Source organism: Bos mutus, chromosome 9 (assembly GCF_027580195.1).
Source record: "Bos mutus isolate GX-2022 chromosome 9, NWIPB_WYAK_1.1, whole genome shotgun sequence".
NCBI lineage: Eukaryota > Metazoa > Chordata > Mammalia > Artiodactyla > Bovidae > Bos > Bos mutus.
This window is the reverse complement of record NC_091625.1, coordinates 76,818,531-76,833,694: the sequence shown is the minus strand read 5'-3', so window position 1 is coordinate 76,833,694 and position 15,164 is coordinate 76,818,531. Positions and strand designations below refer to the sequence as shown.

The following is a 15,164-nucleotide window of genomic DNA, read 5'->3' as shown; positions in this document are numbered from 1 at the left end:
CCACACCTCAGACTCACCAGGGGGTTAAAAATCATTTCTTGACTAACTGGTGAGTATTTTCTCAAGTGAAAACTAAAAAAGTTTTTAAGTAAATTTTCTCAACTATCTCGAGACCCTTCTCTACTAAAACTTTTTAAAAGATACTAAGTCCTGTAACGAAGGGAAACTAATACTTTCAAAGTATTTTGTCAACTTGTTTTAATTAGTATGGGAGCTATAGTAAAGCTCACTTAAGCATATCTGTCTTAACCTCTGATTCACTTTATCCTCTCTGATGTTATTTTAGTGTGTGAGACTGTTCCAAAGAGGGTAGCAAGTTGAGTACATGGAGATTAAATTCAGTTAAACATGTTTTCATGCTTTGAATAGGATTTAAACACAAGACTTTTACTCAAACAAACCACTCTACCCAAATAAACATGGAAGCCTCATATTTCCCCCACCAGCCAAAACAACAACAACAACAACGTGCTCTTCACCTATATTTAACAACTTGGGTTTTTAACGTTGTCTCAATAGATTCAGTTTATTCTCCTAGACTCACTCTTTCTTAGGTTCAGTTAAAATGCATAAGCCTACCTAGTCTGAAGTTAAAACTAAATAGAAAGCTACAGACTTCTATTTTACCCATTTTAAAATTTCCATTCTGGCTCAAAAACCCTGATACCAGTAAGAAATCTGTGTCAATAATGACTTTAAAGTAGAAAACTCACAGTTTTGTTATCTACCGGAGATCATGTCAAGACCTAAAAGGACAAAGACCCCAAATACGTCTGCTTTAGGCTGAATATCAGGATGAAGATAATGGCTTCCTAATTTTCCCTGAAAGCTTCTTAAAAATACCAAAATTTCACACAATACAAAATAAGACAATCCCTTGGTTCAGATTCTACAAACACGTCCTAAGCCCACAAGAGGATCCTTTACTGCTCTGCCCAAGGTCATTCAGCTAGCAAGGTCTTCCATATCCACTCATACTGCACAGAGATCAATAAAGAGCACAGAGCCAGCTTATAAGGAGAGGCAGTGACCAATAACTATGTGTAACAAGATTTAGTAAGCAGTTCTAGAATTTGAAATAGTGTCTCATTAAAAATTATCGAACTACTTACTATGATCTGGTTACACAAGTTTATTCAGAGTGGCCAATGCCCACATCAATCCAGAATTATTTAAAAACTAGGTCTACAGAAAGTCAAGTTAAAGAAACAAGTGCTTAAACCCAATTACAATATAAAGATTTCCTGACCCCAATCTTTACACTCCTTAAAAACAAAGAAAGAGAGTGAGGTAAATCTACTCGAGCTAACAGAAGTGCTAATCTGGAAAAAAAAAAAAAGGCTTACTTGTCAACGAGAATAAAGCAACTTTTCTTGGAAAGAACATAAAGATTTGGCATGGTATCAGTAGACACTATGGAATGGGGCAGCAGAAAGAGCACTGGCGCTGAGAAGCAGAATCTCAACCTGATTTGCCTGAACCCTGCTTGGGTCAACATGCCAACAATCCCCAAGAAGATTTTCAGGCTACTATTGTCATTAAATCAATAAATCCCCAGCACAACATGGCTAAATTCATTTCCCTACTGTATCCACACTCCAAGCTCAATCAAATCCTTACACTCCTTTGTTTCCCATATTCCTTTCCTATCCTGCTGAACTCCCTGAAAGATGCACTCTCAGTTCCCTTGCCTTCCCTTCAAAATAAACCTGGGAAAAAGCATTATAGCATTCCCTTCCACCCCCGCAGTCACTCTGCTGTGAGCTAGGGAGAGAAGACAAAGCTTTAGCCTGGGGGCCACACAACTTGGCCTATTTCTGAAATGCTGCGTCAGCAACCAACAAGCAAGTTATAGAAGCTGTGGTGACAAGGAAAGACTTGTCAAAGCAGAGGGTGTGTCTAAGCCTTATACATACCTCAGTGAAAAGGAAAACTAGACTCAAAAGTAAATCTTGTCTATGTCCAAACTCAGTAGTTCACCACATACACATACTCAATAAAGCTGCTATAATATGACTTATTTTCAGAAGAATATGCCATAAAATTTCCTACTGCAAAGGAAGCTCAAAGTTTTTACCCCACTGATATATTAAACCAAAGATGTCATTATATTAACAACTAAACAATCCTTCCTTTCCCAGTTACTAACTTTTGTGGAATAGAAAATATAATTTTATAGTATGATTATTTTCAAAGGCTCAACACTATTCATTTCTAAACTAGAGGAGAAATATACCATTTATAAAAGAGCAAAAACGTGTAGAAATTTTTTTGTCATAAAAGAATTTTTCCAGTTAAATACAACTTTATTAAAATATATAAACATATACAAATGTATATATGATCTAATCAGTATTTCCAAATCTGTCAAGAGAAAAAAATTTCAAATTAATTCTTCAAAAACTTTTCCAAGTCATCTTTAGATCACATACCTCATGGAACATTAAAAAATAAATTATGAGGAAAACAGATACAAAGTCAAAAATTTCAAATCTGAATATCTCAAAGAGAAGGCTTGTTTTAATCAACCAAATCCCATATTTGGCAAAACTAATACAATTATGTAAAGTTTAAAGATAAAATTAAAAAAAAAACAACGCATCCATACATTTATATAAACACACAGACACTGATACATACCAAGTGTCATATGCCTGTAGAAGTCATCTTGTTAAAATCCATAATACAATTTGGCACATTCACAATTCTTTAATCTTATTTAAGATGTAAAATCTTAAAGGGAGGTAAGGAAACAACCCAAAGTGTTATGACCTGCAGAATGAAATGGCAACCCACTCCAGTAATCTTGCCTGGAGAATCCCATGGACAGAAGAGCCTGGCAGGCTGTAGTCCATAGGGTCGCACAGAGTCGGACACGACTGACTGAAGCAACTTAGCACGCATGCACGCAGTGTTATGAAAGTATCCCAAATGCTTTTACAACACAAACTCCTACTCCACAGAAACCCAGAGGCTGGTAAAGAGCAGGGAGCACAAAGGCCTGAAGTGAGTGGACACAAACTAAAGAAGGCATGATTACAGACACAGGCGCAACAGTGCGAATCATGCAGTACAACAGGCCAAAAGCAAGGCTCTCTGATCAAATGGTTAAAACCACAGCACAGTTTGTGGTTATAATGAAATCTGGAGACAGATGATTCACAGATCACAACGAAACAATCCACAAGTCAGCTCCACTCAGGCTGGGTGAAAGCACCCGCCCCATGGCTTCAGCCTCCACAGGCCTTCCCCTCAGTGGGTCAGAAACCCTAGAGGAGTCCACTCAAGGAGGGCGCTCAGTGAGACCAGCAGGTAAACACTGCAGATTCCTTGGGAAAACCCACACAGCAAGAGCTAGCAGACCTGAACCTGCAGAGAAATGAAAGGCTCTCCCAAGGAAGTAGAATCAGCATTTTGGAAGAGCAACATGTACTGCAAGCTGTGGGGCAAAGCCCAGGTTGGCCCCAGGTTCTTCCAACAAATCAGAGCATGCATTCAGCACTAGGGGAAGCAGACACACAAGCACATGACAAACAGAAAACCAAAACACCAACTACAAAACACCCAAAACCCCGAAGCATGACACAACCATGGGCTTTTTCAAACAGCAATACAGTTTTTTGCAAGGAGTTAGTCATACACAATATCGTCTTATCCTGCTTTCCACAGATAAGAACAGTTGGCCTCAGAAAGCTCCATCAGCCTTGCAAAATGGCAAACCTCAAGCTAGGACCTGGGTCTCTCAAATCTCATACTCTTCAAAAAAGCAGTAAGTTTGGGAATCTCCTGCAAGTCACAGGCATTTGAGAAACACAGGGCAGACTGGATCAGCGTGATGAACAGGGCACAAATAAACTCTTGGTCCAGGTGAGTTCTGTGCTCTCACTTTCTTAACACAGAAATGTAATTTCAATGCAAGTGCCAGAATGAAAAAAGTGAGAACTTTCCTATAATTCAGCATTTAAGTTTATGATCACAGGAAATTTACAGGGAACTTAGCCATAAGCGGCCTCAGTTTGTAGCAGAGGTGATAAGTAAATAGTAAGCTTTTATCTACAAGTTTCAAAGTCCTTGGAACTGGCTGGAATAAAAACTGCAGGGGACTTTAAGAATGTGCAGGAAACAACAGGTGTTGAGCATGGTAGCTCAGCTCCCATGGACAGGAGTGGTCAGGGAGGAGGTGAAGGAGGGTGACAGGAACTATAACCAATTCTGTGAAACAAAGCCTTGCAAATTAAATACAAACAGAACCTCAGGAACCTCACAAACAGAAGGAAACAGAACCTCACAAACCTAACAGTGTTACTGTGCACTGACACCCAAATGAATTCAGTCACTACCCTGACGCCAGGCCCGAACTGCTTTTCCTACAAGTAATTTTACAGACAACCTTTCCCACTCTCTCTTATCTTTCTCTTGAGTTTCTATCTCTTTGTGGATTTTCTGGGATCGTTCAGTTCAGTTCAGTTTAGTCGCTCAGTCATGTCCGACTCTTTGCGACCCCATGAATCGCAGCACGCCAGGCCTCTCTGTCCATCACCAACTCCCGGAGTTCAACCAGACTCATATCCATGGAGTCAGTGATGCCATCCAGCCATCTCATCCTCTGTCGTCCCCTTTTCCTCCTGCCCCCAATCCCTCCCAGCATCAGAGTCTCTTCTGGGATCGTACAAATCTATAACATTTCTAACCAGCCAGGATGCTTCAAATAAGGTAAGAAGATAAACAATAAGCCAGGAGAAATGTGTGTCAAAAAGTATCCTGAATATACAAAGACCTTGTGCTGATCAATGCCCATTAGTTAAATGGACAAAAAACACAAACAGGAAAAAACACAAATGAACAGTATACACATAAAAAGACATTCACTCAGCTGGCAATTCAACAAATGGAAATGAACATTACAATGGGATATGATTTTTCACCTATCTGATTGGCATAGGTGAAAGTGGTTATCAAACTCCCAGTGGAGGAGTGTGGCAAATGGAGCACTCCATGCAGCGCCAGAGTTAGTGGAAAGAGGGAAACCCTTTCTGGACAGCAGTTTGGCAACATACATCAAAGCCTTGAAAATCACATGCCTGGTGACCAGTGATCTCACTTCTAGAACTTCAGCCTAAAGAAGATAATCGCATCCTCGCTATGAACTGTGATCCATTAAGAACTGGAAGTGTCCATACAGATGTCCTGTTTCCGCCATCCCAAGACCAGGAAGTCCTTCTATCATGAGCAGGATCAAATTAACATGAGTGTACAACATGTAAGCTAAGTGCTTCCTTGGTCAAGTGTTTTCTTGTTTCACAAATTTAATTTCAGTTCAGGTACCAGAAAGATAAGCATGAGGTCTTTTAAAAGTAATTTAAATGGCCCTATTGCCTTCTTGGGATTCCCTGGTGGCTCAGCGGTAAAGAATCTGCCTGCAATGCAGGAGGCCCGAGTTCGATCCCTGGATCAGCAAGATCCCCTGGAGATGAGAATGGCTACCCACTCCAGTATTTTTGCCTAGGAAACCCCATAGACAGAGGAGCCTAGCAGGCTAGAGTCCATGGGGTCTAAAAGAGTTGAACACAACTTAGTGACTAAACAACAATAACAATGATTGTTTCCTCTAATGTTTTTATACTAAATTTAAGCCCTCTACTTAAAAATTTGTTCATTATTCATACACAGGTTTGCATATCAGTCAAAACAGACCCAGTATCATGTAAGATCTGACTGCAACATCAGGGTCCAGCACATCTCTCCAACACCAGTGTGCCTTTTCTGCAAAAAGAGAGGGAGGCCATTTCTGGAGCTTAGTGTCCCTGTCCTCCAATGCAGACTGCAGATGGCAGGGGGTCCCACCTGGCTCCCAGGCAGAGCTCCATAAGGGAGTGATCACTGTTCCTGTTGCCGGCAATAACTGCTCCTGCTTTCTATGGGTTCCAGGGGTTCTACAGCCCCAACATAACTACCATCCAGGCATTTTACCTAATTTGCTACTGAACCACAACACATCATCAGCATTTGTAAAACTAAATGCCCAATACATATCATTATAGGATTAACAATACTCCAACTTGTAAGCACTGCCCAGTAAGAACAGATCTGAGGAGGTGAAGTGGAAGAATTCTCCAAGTTGCTCTGCGTATCAGAGATGCTCGTTTCTGCCTCCACCACAGAAAAACGCTTCCTCTTTTCCAGTGCCAGGGACTCTCGTGGCCTCTGGCAGCACTGCGTCTGTTCCTAACATCCTAGGTTCAGCCTCTCAGATTACAGACTGCACCTGCTGCCAATCAAAAAACAGCCAGACCCTGATTCCCTCCATTGCCCATTCCCTCCATTTCTGTCCAGGCACTGAGGTCTGTCAGGCATTACAAGTAATGTGTCACTTTAATAAATTCTACAGTTCAACTAAATATTATATTGATGTAATTGTCACATTCAGGAGTGCTCATTTAGAAACCTAAAATAGTCTGTGATTTAGTTTCAATACTAGTGTCAAAAGACTCCTGAGATGCTTTTATGATTTGAAGAGACATGATCTAAGGTATCAAACTTATACTAACCCCTGGGAGAAACATCCATTTGAAATTTGACGAGTATATCTTCTTTACTTATAGGAGCAAGTTGATATCTTCCTAACTTTTGCCTAATTTACCCTCTCAGTTTGTAAAGGCATATGCCTTAAGGCCATCTATTTCCAATAAATTTCCAATAAAATGAAAAACAGAAATCCAGAATTATAGCACTATCTTTTGTAACTGCTATTATAGGGGTGATACTGAACTTCAACAAGTTTTGAAGGGGTTCAGAATCTGCCACTCTGGCCTAAAAATTTTTTAAGCTGAAGGCATTTGAGTTCCTGAAATCTCTGCCTAAAAACAGAGTCTCTCAAAAGAACTCAATTGTCATAAATCCCCTTTCAAAAGCAACCTGAGAAGACTGACTTTTACCATCAGAAATAAGTTTCCACACCACACCTAAACACACACTATCACAAAATGATCATCACCCATGTATTCTTTTAGGGCCCACTGAGCTCTTCAAAAATTCATTTTTTTTCCTACAGGCACCCTTTCTCCCTCTCCCCTACTCTTACTAAGAAGCCACTTGCTTTCCTAGAAGAACCCTTCTCCCCTCCCCATCTCTTATTAAGATAGTATATAAGACACAAAGTCTAACCACCCCTTTGAGTCACAGTTTTGTCTGTGAGTAAATCTGTCTTTTCTCTTGCTACTCTGTCAGTTTAATTTGCAAGTCCCAAAATCATGAACCTAAGAGGGGAGAAGAAAAGTTTTTCCTCCTTGACAATTTGAATCAGTGAAGCCTCAATATACTGCACTTTGTGTACGTTTGAGAACCACGCAAACGTTCTTATTATTCTAAACAGTGATATGATTAACATTTAACACTTCCTTTTTAAGTTCTTCACTTTTCTTTAAACTTCCTCTTAATATCTTTCTTGTTTCTAACTTTTAGAATGCTTTCAAGTACTATCCTCCTAAGTATAATTTAGCAGAAATAATTTGTTTTTCTATCCACTTCGGATAAATCAGAACATACAATTAAGAATTAGAAATGCTACTTATTTTTTGCCAGTTTACAAAAACCTCTCAAGTACAATTGAGCTAAAGCATCCTGTTGATTAAATAAAGCAAGCTACTATTTCACCAACCACTGAGAAATGGAAGCTTTCTGAAACACACAGACTTAAAAACACAGTCACTTTGTATAAAATAATGACATCTCCCTCACCAGACTTTATTGTTTTAAAACTGATTCGATGAGGATAAAAAATAAAATGACAAATATAATTAGTCCAACCTAGCACAGAGATAAGACACTTTCTATCAACATGTGAAAAATAAACCATAGCGACAACCCCTCCATCCAGAGGAAGCCCTTCGGCTCATATGGTGCCCAGCCCTCCCTTGGCGTCAGGTTCTCTGAAGTTCACCTCAATTAGCTGACCTCCCATGGCTGACAGAGCATCAGGGTGCTGGTGCCCACAATTAAGAGACTTCTCCTTGGGGCTGTCACACTTTCATCTTGCTGTACAGAAAAGCAGTGTGTGCTGTGTGCCCACTACTTTACTAAAAAATCACAATCAACGGTCAGTGGCAGGCTGGACCACCAAACCATGATTAGCTGTAATAAAAGAAAGACTGCCGAAAGATACCCATGATGTTAAAATAAACAACTTTACAAGCTTGCCAATTGATGATCATTCCCCTTTGCAGGCTCAACCAATCATGTCTTTGCTTATAAACCTCAGGGACGGTTCTGTACTGGTGACAAAGCACCCAGACTTGACTGTCTGGACCCATTTCCTTTCCACCACCGAGCCTCACACCAGCCATGAACTACTACAGCAGCAACCAGAACTCAAAGCTCTTGCCCACCTCCTCCAGCCACCCCCAAAACATCCTTCCTCTGCTTTCAGAGCTAACTGCTTCTTTTCTTGCAAGACTCAGCTCAAAGGTCCCCCTCTTGCAGGAAACAAATCCTTTCTTGTACTGGGCACCTATGATCATTACCCCTGACATGTACATGTCTCTCTCCCAGTTTCCATGAGCCATGCAGATTCTGATGTCTCCATGTATAATTCAATGTTACACTTCCAGTCATAGAAGACAGTGGGCACAAAATAAATGTTTAGTAAATGCATGAGTGCGCAGATGAACAAAATAGTGAATGAGCAAACAAACAAACACAGGAGCTAATGAATGAACTTTCAAGCTGCTTCCTGGAGAGAGCAAAGGATCTTTAATTAATAATATTAAGCCCCAGATGATCCCCAAAGAACACCCGGAGCGCCTCACCTCCTCTGAATTACTCTTTACTTCTATGTGCTCAGTTCATTTGCCCATGTCCTCAGACACGAGCCCCAACTTTAATCCAATACGTGACCACCTCACAAGTTCCTGCTCCTTATTCCACAGCTGCCTTTGTGTAGTACATGCAATAACCTACTCTCATTCATTTCCGTAAGGACTCCCAACTAAGCCATACGCCCCCAGGGCCTGATTCTTTTGTCCCTGTAATCCCAGAGCCTAACACAGTGCCCTGACACAGCGCCTAGCAGGCGCTCAATACATACTAGATGGATAACTGAATGAATGAAGAAAGGAAGAGGAAACCATTTTCACAGTTTGCTTTTTACTTTTTTCTTTTGGCTAAATCCTCTGATTTTTCCAGGTAAACTATGGAAAAAGAGAGATGATAAGGGAAGAATAGAAAATCATGTATAGTCAAATCAATGCCTGAATAAAATTATCTGTATGATACCACAGTCTTTTTCTACATTAAGAAATCAGCTTATTGTCTCTCATTGTCTGTTCTCAACAGAATAATTTAACAAGTTTTGTAACTGGATAAGGCTGAACAAATCACAAAACTTTTGACATTGTTAATAGTGTTCATATCTGCCCAGCCCTATGCCAAGATCTTTCACATATACCATTTTTCTTAATCTGCAAAAACACTCCAAAGGGTTGTGTTCAGAAAATGAAGGCTGAGAGAGGTTAGGTCACTTTGCCCTTAAGTTGTGGCACCTTGGGTTACACACAGGTCTGTTCAAACATCACATTTTGACTAAAACTTACAAAAAATTCTAGGGCTTATTTTTTAAGATTAGAATAACAGTGCAGCAAGAATTTCAAAAGCTTATGCTTGTATCCTCACTAACGATCATGCATGCACGTTCAATCTTGAGTCGTGTCTGACTCTTTGTGATCCCATGGACCAGTTAGTAAGATACCATTTACCATTATTAGGTATTTTGTTGAATCCTTGTTGATCTGATGGCTAACAAGATCACTAAAGAGCACAGGAGAAATAAATGCAGCCTTGGAAAATACCCCCAAGTATGGCAGCATCTGCTCCAGGCTCTGAATCTAAACAGGGCCTCCCTACTGCTGATAAGTTTAGAGAGTACCAGCAATTCTCCAGCACATCTTTCAAACAGTATGAACCAGAAACTGAAGAGGCCGTGGGGAAAGGGCACTCTGACCACAGTGAAGTTAAAATGGTACAACCTTTCCATAGGGCAATCTCCAGGCATGTATTAAAAGTCATAACAAAGTGTATATTCTTGGACATAGCAAGTCTACAGGTAATAGTTTATCTTAAAGAAGTAACTGAATAATGCTTGCTGCTGTTACTGCTAAGTCGCTTCAGTCGTGTCCGACTCTGTGCGACCCCATAGACAGCAGCCCACCAGGCTCCTCCGTCCCTGGGATTCTCCAGGCAAGAATACTGGAGCGGGTTGCCATTTCCTTCTCCAATGCATGAAAGTGAAAAGTCAAAGCTGCTGCTGCTAAGTCGTTTCAGCCATGTCCGACTCTGTGCGACCTCATAGATGGCAGCCCACTAGGCTCCTCCATCCCTGGGATTCTCCAGGCAAGAATACTGGAGTGGGTTGCCATTTCCTTCTCCAATGCATGAAAGTGAAAGGTCAAAGCGAAGTCGCTCAGTCATGTCTGACTCTTAGCGACCTCATGGACTGCAGCCTTCCAGGGTCCTCCATCCATGGGATTTTCCAGGCAAGAGTACTGGAGTGGGGTGCCATTGTCTTCTCCAATAATGCTTAGAGATATACAAATAAGAACTTAAAGATCAAAAAAGAGGAGAATGATCAGTTTATCCAAGATATAGACACACAATGGTATATTATATGCAATCATTAAAAACAGTGATGTACCTGTACTTACTACTCTGCTGCAATGTCCACAGAAGCCCTACAGCTAACAGTTGTCACCCCCCTCCCAGATCATTCCCTCTTCCTGGGGGTACCCCATGTCCAGTGACCAACCAATGTGTATGTGGGGTTGAGAGGGGGTAGTTAAGACCCCACTCACATGCCTCAAGGTACTCAGGAGGGCCAGCAGAGCTCCAGAGCTCCCTCTGCATCACAGCTCAGCTCCTCCCTCTGCTCAGTCTTGCTTCCCTCACTCCCTGACCATTAATGATGCAAAGAGCACATCCAGTAAACATCTAGCAGGTAAATCTTTGTCTCAAAGACTATTTCCAGAATCTAACATGAGTGGCTAACCCTTAGTAGGCTCATATCATGCAAGTCAGCCACTATATATATATATAAATATATATATACACACATACACACACACACATATATATATATTATATTATATATTGTTGTTGTTCAGTTGCCAAGTCATGTCTGACTCTTTGGGACCCTATGGACTTTAGCACGTCAGGTTCCTCTGTCCTCCACTATCTCCTGGAGTTTGATCAAATTCATGTCCATTGAGTCAGTGATGCTACCTAACCAACTCATCCTCTGTCACCCTCTTCTCCTCCTGCCTTCATCTTTCCCAGCATCAGGGTCTTTTCCAATGAGTTGGCTCTTTGTATCAGGTCACCAAAGTATTGGAGCTTAAACATCAGCTTAATATTATGTATAATGTTATATTATACATAATATTATATTATGTTATATTATACATAACATTATAATAAATGCAAGATCAATCACTGAGTAAACTAACCCAATCTACTACAAAGAATAATGAATGAATGGTTGAATGAATGAAGGCAAACTCAGCAGCCCAGAGGTTCTGGCGGCAGTCAGGAATGAATGGAATGGTGAACCATGGTCATCCCTAAAACAGAAATTTATAAAAAGGATTTGAGATCCAGGCCCATTAAAAAGTAGATACTATGACCAAGGGGTCATATATTTTTAGGCCTCAAGCAAAAACCAGTGGCCTTATAGAACCAGAATTCCAGAGTGAAACTATACATGGGTATAATCTACTGCATGATTACTAGATCCTAAAAATAATCACTGCAAATCTTGTCCATCTACAATCAAAATGTTGCAATATGTGCAGACAGATGTTTACTATGTAGAATGAGGACAGCGCTTCATCTTTTACTCCAATGCCCACAAAAACTTCATAAACCAGTATCTGAAAATGTACTAATTAATTTCTTCTTAGGGGTACAAAGTCCTTACAATTAATATTCAACTTAACCAAGAAGCCTAACTTCAAGTAGTTTAACTTCAACTATAACCCAGCCATGGCTTCCTCAAGGTTTCCCTAACCACCAAATCTTTTTTTATAGAATCAGTAGTTATAAATAACTACTGACTAATAGTGAAAAACTAAGAACAATATTACCCTGCCCTGGTGTCCACGCTGCCCAGGAAGCACAAGACATAAAACCATTCTATGAACTCCAAACAAATACAAATAAATACTATTAACTTTAGGTGAAGTCATAAAGTTTGAATGCTTACAGAGGTAGATCACAACTGACTTGAACAGTTAGAGCAAATCATTTAAAAGTTTAATAATGTAAATGTACTACACTCTTGAAATAACTGATGTGTAATATTCATAATTATGAAATTTAATGTCACAGCTAAATAAAAAATTGACTTAGAAATACTATGAGTTCAATTAATGTCATCCTGAAATTTAAAGAAAAGTGGGTTTTATCAGTTGATTGAGAGGCTGCACGTATCAGTTGCCCCTTCCTTTAAAAATTCACCAATGCCACTTCTCCCACGTCCACATTAAAAAACACATCTTTAAATGGTAAAAAAAAAAAAAAAAGAACAAAAAAGCATTTATAATTTCCTTATTTATCAATTTTGCACACAGAAGACCTCAGCACCCATGTGTAATTATCATCAACTGCAGTGAGAGATTCTTCACAATAAGGTGGATCATTCACTGAGATTTCACACCATGTCAGAATCAAGAATTCTACATCATAAAATTCAACTCATTGGGGACTCCTTGGTGGTTCAGTGGCTAGGACTCCACCCGTGCTCCCAGTGCAGGGAGCCCAGATTCAACCCTGGCCAGGGAACTGGATCCCACATGCTGCAACTAAAGATCCTGCATGCCCAACTGAGACACAAAGCAGCCAAAGAAATAAATGAACAAATGTTAAAAACAAAAAAATTGCAACTCACTGCTCTAACATAAGTTTGTACCTTCTCTAAGTGTGATTATTGCGATATTTGGCCCATTTCTTCTTTTCCCCCATTCATGTAATAAAACAAGCTCCAAATCACAAATACATACCTTCACACAGATATACACAGAACTGCTTAATATACCTGAGATTGCCACTTCAGTGGAAAGCAGTAACAGGAGCACCATAACCACAGCCTAAGGAAAACATTCCCTCACACCACCTTTACCAGGTCTTATCTTTTGAAGAAAGAATAAAAGTAACAGTCAACCTGAAACATTCAAGCAGATGGCTCCCAACCATCCCCAGAAATGCAAGCTCCGGTGAGGACCAGGAGGTCCTTTCTTGACTGCCACCTGTCCTTTAATACTTAACACAGTACTTGTAACATGGTAAATGCTAAGTATCTTTTGAATGTCATTCACTGATAACTTACTTTCCTTGACAAACTTGACTAAGCTTGTTACAAATGTAACCAGCCTCTAAAACAACAAGTACTGGGGACTGGGTAGAGAAAGAACACTCTGAGCCTCATGATAACTTCCTGAGGGAGCCAATACAATCAGTGTAATTCTTTTTTCTCAATTTCTCAGGGTAGGAAATTGAGGCTCAGAACAGCTGTTCTTCCCAAGATGACAAAACTGAATGGCTGAGCAAGGAGTCTCTTCTTTCTCCTCTGCCACATCAATACCAAGATGAAGTTTAGAACAAAAAAAAAGGGGGGGCGGGGGAGGTCCATTAAAGTGACTCAGAAGGTAAAGAATCTGCCTGCAAGGCAGAGACCCAGGTTTGATCCCTGGGTCAGGAAGATCCCTGGAGAAGGGACCGGCAACCCACTCAGTATTCTTGCCTGGAGAATTTCACAGAGGAGCCTGGCAGGCTACAGTCCATGGGGTGGCAAAGAGTCAGATAGCTGAGCGACTACATGCTCCTTCACGAAAAAAAAAAAAAAAGAACACGCCAAAGACGGTCTGGCGAAATTTTGACTTTTCAAACATTCACAAATGGGATGTTTGTTCCTGGGGGGGGGGGTACGGGGAAAACCTTCCTATTTCAAAATTGCGGAGATATAGCCAACGGGGCCTAAGGTTCTAATAGGCTAATCTTCAGCGTTCCTCTAAGTGTAGTTCACCTGTTTAGAAAGTAAGCGATCTATCTAAATTAGGGCTTTGGAAACTGAAACCTACAAGTTAAAAGTCAGATATTAGGAACCCAATCTCTCTTCATTAAAATATACCTATATTCCCTGCCCTGAAAACCTGCTTGACCAGAGGAATTCAAAGAACTGCCCAAGTTCGAAGAAGTGTTTGCCCAGCACGCTATAAGACTGTCTCTCTGCAGTGACAACGGCAATCCTGTGGCATCTTCACTATTCCTTAAATGCTCCCTCAAAAGGTGCATTCAGATTATTAAGCTTCCTCCTAAAATGTGAAGTAGAATTAAATAATGATTTTTTTTTTTAACTCCAGGCTGAGAACGGAAGTCAAGTTCAGATTCTCTTCCTTCCTCATGCGAGCAAAATTAAAGAGCACACCCCCGCCCCCTCAACCCAGACACACACACACACACACACACACACACCCTACAGTAAAACTGTCTCGGGGCCTCTTCACCTGTGGCAATCAACACAGCAAGCCCCGGTCGACTGGGATTTGAGGCTCCCCTTCACTCAGGGGAGGGGAAGGCGGGTGGGTGAGGGGAGCAGGGAAGAAGGAACTGGTGCCTAAGTTTTCAATCGGACCATTCTTCTCAACTTGAGCAGCTCTTTCTTTCCTTCCTTCCTTCCTCCCCCCTGGTCTAGGGCACACACTCGGCTTTGCTAGCGCGGGCACAACGGGCAGGGCCCAAGGAGAGCGCCGCCCCGACCGGGGACCCGAAAGCCCCTCGGAGTTTGGGGCGCAGGCTGCCCGAGGCGCGTGACCGGAGAGCCGCGCGGACACCGAGCCGGGGCCGCTGATCGATCGCCGCCAACGTGCGTGGGGACCGGGAAGGGGCAGCCGCGGCGGGGCGGAGGGGCGGGGTGAGCACTTCCTGACTCTCGCATTGTCCACGCATCGCCCGCGCCACCCTGGGCCCCGCCGCCGCCGCGCCGTCCCCGTCGGTGAGGAAGTTGGCGCTCGCCCGACTGGACCCGACTTACCGTTCTTGGCGTCGCCCGCGGCTGCAGCCCCCGCGGCGGCCGCGGCGTTGGCGGCGCCCGCCCCCGCGCCTCCCGCGCCCGCCGCGCCCCG

The 15,164-nt window shown here is 41.7% G+C and overlaps 1 protein-coding gene across 1 annotated transcript in view; it reads right to left on the bottom strand.

The window, feature by feature from the left end:
- Positions 1-15,164, bottom strand: part of HECA (hdc homolog, cell cycle regulator) — a 44,984-nt gene that overhangs the window by 29,500 nt on the left and 320 nt on the right. Inside the window, 1 exon segment of the mRNA XM_070376767.1 lies at positions 15,074-15,163. Coding sequence (XP_070232868.1) covers positions 15,074-15,163 — 90 coding nt within the window.